At 38.0% G+C, this 8,241-nt stretch overlaps 1 protein-coding gene across 1 annotated transcript in view; it reads right to left on the bottom strand.

The window, feature by feature from the left end:
• The window catches only part of Wdr35 (WD repeat domain 35), an 82,320-nt gene that overhangs the window by 24,824 nt on the left and 49,255 nt on the right, over window positions 1-8,241 (bottom strand). The window contains 2 exon segments of the mRNA XM_023711117.1: window positions 2,346-2,415; window positions 5,941-6,085. Of these exon segments, the coding sequence (XP_023566885.1) occupies window positions 2,346-2,415; window positions 5,941-6,085 (215 nt within the window).

Raw genomic sequence — 8,241 nt, 5'->3', positions numbered from 1 at the left:
AGGAGAAGGAGAAGGAGAAGGAGAAGGAGAAGGAGAAGGAGAAGGAGAAGGAGAAGGAGAAGAACCAAAGCTCTATCACCACCTGATGGCTCCCTAGGGCTGTGCTTGGTTTCTGATAATGTTTCCATTCCTAAACCTGCCTCAAAATGTCAAAACTCAGCATCCACAGAACAGATCTGTGGTTGTCAGGGAGCAGGGCTAGTGCTGACAAGCAGGTAAAAAGGTGAACTGGCACACAGATACTGGCATATCCTTTATGGTGACAGCATTACAAAATCTACACACACACACAAGTAAATATAGACAGTAGGTGCTGAATGAGGAACAAGACTGTCATCTAACCAAATAACATCATGGAAATTCCTATTCTCATATCATGCTACAATCATATAAGATGTTACTGTTGAGGAAAGCTGAGTAGAGACTTCATATAATTTCCTATGAATTTATAATTATTTTGAAATAAAATGTTTTTAAAATCAAAGAAAAAAAGCAAGGGCATTCAAGAAACTAAGTTATTTTATTTAGCACAGCTGGTATCTGAGGAATGTGCACTGGAAGAGAAGTGGGCAGGGAGACGAGAGGCTTGGGTATCTGCACGCTGAAAACTACCAGAGTTGCCTGGAGGTTAATCACTGTAATGGCACAGGATCACCTGTAACGTGATGACGACGTATAAAGAACGCACTGGCCAGGAGTATGGAGACTGCGCTGGTACTGTAGGAGCGGGGAAGACAGAGCAAATGAACTGTCTGGTGCTGTTCAGTACCCACCTCCCACGGCACTACTGAAATACACATTTCCGGTAATTGAGGTAAAATAAAATTGACATTCAGTTCCTCAGCACTCAAGGATCACATGTGTAAAGATGGTATGGTAGGCCAGTCTTTGAGAAATTTAGAAGATGGAATCAGCAAGATTCAGCAAGACAGAATCAGCAGGATTCACTATTTTTTAATAGATACAGTCATGATATATATAGAAGCAAAATGAGTTCAGTCTCAGAGAGGTTGTGTGTGGGGGCATTTTGGAATCATCTATGTTCTCATTATCCAGACAACAAAAAATATGTTACTCTGGAATTAGAAAACCTCAACACTGGAAAGTCGCCAGCATATAGTTATAGGAGTAGAGTTCAATAAGAGTACTAAGCAAATGGCCTAGGACTGGAATTCGGGCCATCACAATCAGAGATGTGGAGATGCGCCCTTGACTAAGAAGACTAAGGTGGAAAGGCCAGCTAGGCAGAAAGCCAGGCAGAAAAGTACAGTTGAAAATATTGTCACCTATAAATAAATAACATAAAGAAAAGTTTCTAACAGACATGGCAAATCAAGGGAACTGGAAATCAGAATGCAATGGTACAAAAGTGGAATAAATGATAAGGGAAAGAAGATGAAGATAGAATGTTCTTTCAGGAGAATAGAAAAAAGCAGTAGACAGAGAAAGCTATGTAGTTAACAATGGAGACTTCATCTGCCATTTTTAGGATGGAGCAGATCTTGTGTGAGAATAGGGGGAAAGGTTGAGGATGAATCAGATTTAAATTTCCTAACATTTAAATCCCCACTGACACACCAAAGACATGCATCAATGCCTTCTGAGCAAGCGGACTGACAGGAGATGACAGAGGGACCTCTGCATATCCTAACAGATAGCTCATGGGCTCTGCAATGAAAAAATGTAAACCTGCATCCTCACCTTGCTACTTAATCAACTGTTTGGGACCTGAAGTTCATAAATGAACTTGCTTCTGTATTCTAATCTGTAAGAGAGAGGAGACACCAGGCTGACTCTGAGCATCAGATAAGAAACTGGATAGGAAAGAGCTTTACCAATAACTGGTGCTATTTTAAATACTGTAACAAAAATCACACCAAAAAATTGCTTACTAAAATACTAGTAATTACATTTGCTTTTGCTTCCGTGAATGAATGACATTGTAAAGCATGTAGGCAGTATGACACACACAAGGGGTTTAAGATATTATAGTTGTATGTTATCTATAAGAATAATCATTAATATACCAGAGGTGACCCAAGCAGCATATGGCCAGTAGATCTGTTAAGTGGTCAACTAATAGGCAGACAGATGCTAAGGGGGGAGAGACAGGAAAAGAAGGAAGAAATAGGTTCCCTAGTATTTTTAGATAACAACCTTTCTGAGTAGAATCTAACTGTTTACTTACCACTTTTATTTAGAGATTTTCTCAGATTTAAAAATGAGTATTTTCAGAATTGAAAAAATTTAAAGAATTGCTAAAGTTCTATTTACAAGAAATATTTTTTCTCAAGTCTCAAAATAAAATTATACTAACATTTGCTAGCAAAAACAAAATTACCTACTTGAATGGCTTTACTGTAATCAGGAACCCCATCCACTGACCCAGAAGGAGTATCATCAACATGGTAAATTCTGTTAAAAAGAATATAAAGCAGAATTTTGAAAAGATTTTAATTTTTTTATACCTTGTTTTTATACTTTCCTGCTGGATAGCTAAGACCAAGATAAAGCAAGACCTGTATAACAAGAAATGTAACTTTTGTATCTGCCAAGGTCAGTCAAATCCCCTCAAGATTTACCCTGAAGCCCTGTGCCACAGTTTGCAGATCCTTTGTCAGTGTCAGTCATGTGGATGAGTCACGGCCATATTAATATGCTGAGCTGTAAAAGGCTCAAGTCAACAACTTCTGACATTGCCAGTCTTACAGATAACCCACTACTGTTATGGACTACTGGACTATATTGGATTATTTTGCTGAATTCACACACCTACAATATTTAAATGGCAATGGAATACCCATCTCTGACAAAACTAAACAAAAAAACAAAAACAGGGGGGATATAAATGAAGGACCATTTTGTATCTGTATATACAAAACAGGATAGATATACAGCTACTTTCTCTTAATTCAACAAGAAGAAAGATTTGTACTAAGAGTGTTTGGACAGGATAGCATGTCTGCATCTTGTAGTATGAATAACCACTGCAAAGACAACAATACGCAATGTATTAATTACTGAAACTATCCTACTAATCGGTTTTGAAACTGCCTCATTGCTATTTGTTTCTCAATAACATTAATAAAAAATAAATAAATAAATTTTAAAAAAAGATTTGAAGACTTATGCTACTTCAAAATCTTTAAAACAATCACAAAATTGAATAACTCCAACCAATACTGTTATTTAATTTTAAAAAATACTGATTATTTTAAAGAGTTGTTGATATAGCTGAATCTCACAAAGGTAGAAACAAGTATGTACTAGTAATGCAACTGACTCATTTGCGAAAGTTGTGTCCCAGCTCAGTCTGAACACTGAATTACATATTCCCAGTGAACTTCATTAGCTGAAACAGATGGTTTAACTTACTCTATGAGTCAGGAGTCACTTCTTCTACATGGGTGTTCCCTGTTGTTTTCCCATTATTTCTCTTATATCAACATGTTTAATAAAAGTAAAACTTCTATGGACTTGGAAAGCTCTAGAAGCAGAGAAGACATTGCTACCCCTCCTGCATTGGGATGCTGCACCTCTCCATGCCATTTGCTATAATGCTGACACTCAACAGCAGCGTAGCTGCTGCAGCTGCCTACACACAAGCTCCCTGGGTGGTGAGCGTGCAGGAGCGAGGTGGCCAATCCCTCCCACAGGGCTACACTGTCAAGTACTCCACAGTGTCTGCCCAATTACAAAAATGAAAGTTTTTAAAGAATTACTATAATATGGCCAACGAGATAGCTCAGCGGTCTAAGTGCCTGCCTGGCAAGCTCAAGGACCCAGGATCAATGCCCAGTACCGCATGCCATGTTGGCTTCACACCAAGCCGATTACCGAAACCTGGAATAGTGGTGCATGCCTGTAATTCCAGCGCTGGGGAAGCTGGGACAGGAGGATCACTATGAGTCTGAACTGCATAGTGAGACCCTGTACCAAAATAAAACAACAACAACAAAATGTAAAAAAAAAAAAAATTTTGTTAAAATAATATTCTAGATCACCAATAGCTCTGAAGCCTTGGGCAAGCTAACTTTCTGACCCTCAACTTTTCCTTTTGTAAAATAAGGATAACAATCCCCTTTCTCCAACATTTCAGAGAAGCAAATAAAATGAAGCTTTAAAGCACTTAAGCACAGTTTGTCACACACAAGGGTTTTAAAATGTCGTAGCTGTAAAATAATCACAGAAAAACCCTGTCATTTCTACTTTTAAATATGATGAATTTTATAATTGTTCTTTTGAAATTGTTATTATATTCCCATCAATGTAATAGAGCAAACATTAGGTGTAAGTGCAAACACATGTGATACATCTAAATTGGTACACATTTCTCTATTTTATATACTTCTATGAAACACATCCAGTCCTACTTGGTCACCACAAAAGAAAGGTCAAAGGTAAGAACTGGAAGCTCCCAGGCAACAAAGTGGTCTGCAAAGACACAATGCCTGACATCTGAAACTTAAAGCAGGAGAGGTTTCTTTTGGCCAGTTCCAGGACAGCACTGATGAGGGGCTCAGAAGAAAAGCTGCTTTAACACTGGCAACCAGGAAGCAGAGAGCTGGGAAGAGAACAAATCTTCCCAGTTCACCCACACACATGGCACCAGATCTTGCCTCCTCACAGCAAGTCAAATAGAGGGCTCCAATGTAATCCCCTTGGATGAGTGCATGAGGCTTTGGGGTGGGAGCATCCAGACAAGAGATCATATGGTCCTCATAAAACAAGAAAGCCCTCTTCAGAGTCAGACAAACCTGGCTTTATCCCCTGTCTCTACATAGCAGCTGAAGACCTTTGTCAAACAATGAAGGCTTCTGTGTCTCAGTTTCCTCTTTGTAAAATGGCAATTGTGGGAGTACTCCTTATCAAGGAGCTAAGACCCAAGGAGAACCTCCTTCCCTAGGCAGGAAGACAAGGAACTGCTTTCTTTTGGATTTAAACAAAAGACAGAACCCCTTAGAGGGATTCTGCTCTGTAGAGAGGATTGCTTGCCCCACCTTGCCCTAGGAGCCCCCTTTTCCTGAAGACCTGGGGTCTCTGCTGAGGACTGGTACACAGTAAGCCCTGCAGCAAACAGGACCACCATGTAGTACTCTCACATTGGCCTAAGATTAGTCTTCCAGCACCACTGAGAAAATGTGGTGTCATTTTTCCAACAGTTGTTTTCTGCTTCAATGTGAATTCACTTATGAGTGAGTCTTAAGAGAAGACAAAGGAGGAGGTAAGAAAAGGGAAGGTTGCATTACACCAAAAACAGCAGAAATGACCCACATGTCCCAAAAAGGTAGATGATGGTTTGAAAGAACAAGCTGAGTTTCTAAACCTGACTCAAACCATTAGGCCTATGTCTTCATCTAAACTCATTAGGTTAAAACACCCACCAAATGCTTCACTTGAAGGTTTGGGTAACAACCAAACAACAAACACAACATATTGCCAACACAGACAAACTAATTTATAAAGCACAGTGCATTATACCTTCACCTGAGGCTTCCTACCACAGTCCATTCTGCCTGGACCCCACCTGTTCACGTGGCAGAGTCATCCTGACTCCCACTTACCAGAAGTCATTCCAACCCCAGACTCCCTGGTATCCAGGCCAAGAAGAACCCAAGTTCCTAGGTCACCTCACCTAAAGGCCTCTTCCCTACCCGTGTCGAGCACCTGCTTCTCCTCTGGCAACCAGATCCAGAACCACCTCACCCTCCCAGAAAAAACCACAGTCACAGCTTTACTAAGACACTTTCTTTTTATCGGACAGTGCTACCTTCTATTGTGGGAAATTTAAACATTGATTTAAAACATATTCAAAGTAATGGATATTTCTGCTGATGAAGGAAATTCACATTTCTCTTGCATGTCAATTTATTGTCAACTATGCCTAATTTCAATCTGATGTGATTAAAATATTAGAGGAAGACATTTCAGAACAGATACCTTTCTCTCCCTTCTTTTCGAGATCGCGTGATCTGATTGATTTCCAATGCTGTCAGCTTCTTTGCAACACGATATTGCCAGATATAAAATGCTTCTTTTGAAGCTGCTATCACGTGGGTTTTGGTCATTGTAACAAATAGTGGTGCTATTAAAAACAACATAACGACAACTAAGTTACAGTATGCAGAATCACAGAACATGTTACAAAGCATTTTAGTAATCCCTGAGCCCAACCCCTCATTGTACAGTAGTGCAGAACACTTATAGTCTCAACATATCCATATATAGTCTCTGCAATCAGAAAAAATCAAAAGTTTGTAGAACCATAAAAATATTAACACAAAATGGCTCAACTACAGAACACTCAAAAGAAATCTTAGGTGCCCATCTTCAAGACTCCTGAATTTGGGGATGGTTGGTGTTTTAGGCAGACAGGATGGGGATCTAGCAATGGAGAAGGAGGGTAGGAAGGAGAGAAGCAGGGGAAGCAAAAGGATTGTCATGTGATATGATACACACCAACGCTCCCCATGATGAATGTATTCCTAGGTATTACAAATATATACTAATAAAAAAATATTAATAGCCCAATTAGCAGGTGGGCAAGGAATCTGAGTACAATTCTCCAATTAAGATTTTTTAAAGGCCATTAAGCAGATGAAAAGACAATCAACATCATTAAATATAAAAGTGAAAACGACAATGAGGTATTACATGACAACCAGAAAAGTGGCTGGAGTCAAGTCAGATAATTACAGGTGTTGACAACGGTGTGAAGCAATGGTGCAAATGTAAGATCCACACTGAGAAACAATTTGATAGTTCCTCAAAATGTTACATAGTTACTATATTACCTAGAAACTTCATTCCTACATGTTAAAGAGAAATTAAAACATATGTCCACACAAAAACTCACATACATTCATTAAAGTATTACAATAGCCAGAAAGCAGAAACAACCCATAGGCCCTCAAATGATGAACTGTATGCCTCTCCACCCCACTACCAATTATGACTTGATTCAGGATTTATCCATTCCTGAAAAAAAAACAAGAAAAAAATATATATATATATCATAGTTATACTACTAATTCCTCTTAGTTCATTAAAAAGAAAGGTTTGTGCTAATATTGTTTAGACAATTAAATGCCTATATCTTGTACTCTGAGTGATTAAGTTAAAGACAGCAATGTGCAATGGATTGACCTTTGTTACTCTCTTATTATCTTTTTTTGAAGAGTATAAACAAAAGCAAAAACAAATAGATGCGAGGACAGAAACAGAGAAACATAAAACAATATATGTTACAGATTTTCACACTAAGAATAGCAAATTAATAATGGTTGTCATACTACCTATTTTATTGTTAGCTCTGTTGTTCAGATTAACAGATACAGTTACACAAGATTGGAAAAAAACTGAATAATAATGTTTGCTTTCAATAAACCTTAATTTTTTTCTTGTCTTTTTTACTTTTTTGTAAATTTGTTTTTAGGAGAATATAATAATAATCTGTAAGACATTAGTAATAGTACACATTCAGAAGACCAAGATGAGCAGTATTCAACCAGTTTTTGTATTACACATTGCTGTCCTCGATATACTTGCTTAGATTGCAGATATCAGCATAGTTAGTCAAAATGAAAATTCTAAACATTAATTGCTATTTTCAAAACGATTGATAGAAATTATTAGTATAATCATCTCAGCTATCCTGTATATATATTTGCATGATTTCCCCCCTTCGTTTTTTCCTATACTTTCTCCTTTCCTTCATCTTTGTTGTTTAAGCCTTATGTTCAGTTTCTTTCCATTTTACTGTATCTATTATGACTTTCAGGTTTTACTTATTCTTTCAGGTTCTCACCCTAGGGAGACAATACAATATTTATATATGCGGGTCTGATTTTTTCACTTATAAGTATAACTCTAGTTGCATCCACTTGCCTATAAAGGCCTCAAGTTTGTCTTTGTTTATAGCTGCATAACACTCCATTGTATAAACATACTACATCTTTTTCATCCATTCCTCAGGTGATGGGCATTTTGTTTGTTTCCAAAATTTGACTCTGACAAATTGTGCTGTTATAAACAAGGATGCACATATATTACTATGGTATGACACTTTCAGTTCTTTTGGGAAAATACTCAGAAAGGGAATAGCTGAGCTGAATGGGATTTCCAGTCCTAGTTTTTTGAGAAATTTCCACACTGATTTCCATAATGGTTGCACCAGTCTACATTCCCACCAGCAGTGGAGAAGGGTTCCTTTTTCCCCACAGCCTCTCCAACATTTGTTGT

Source organism: Octodon degus, unplaced genomic scaffold, assembly GCF_000260255.1.
Source record: "Octodon degus isolate 3935 unplaced genomic scaffold, OctDeg1.0 scaffold00019, whole genome shotgun sequence".
NCBI lineage: Eukaryota > Metazoa > Chordata > Mammalia > Rodentia > Octodontidae > Octodon > Octodon degus.
This window is presented reverse-complemented; position numbering and strand designations above follow the sequence as displayed.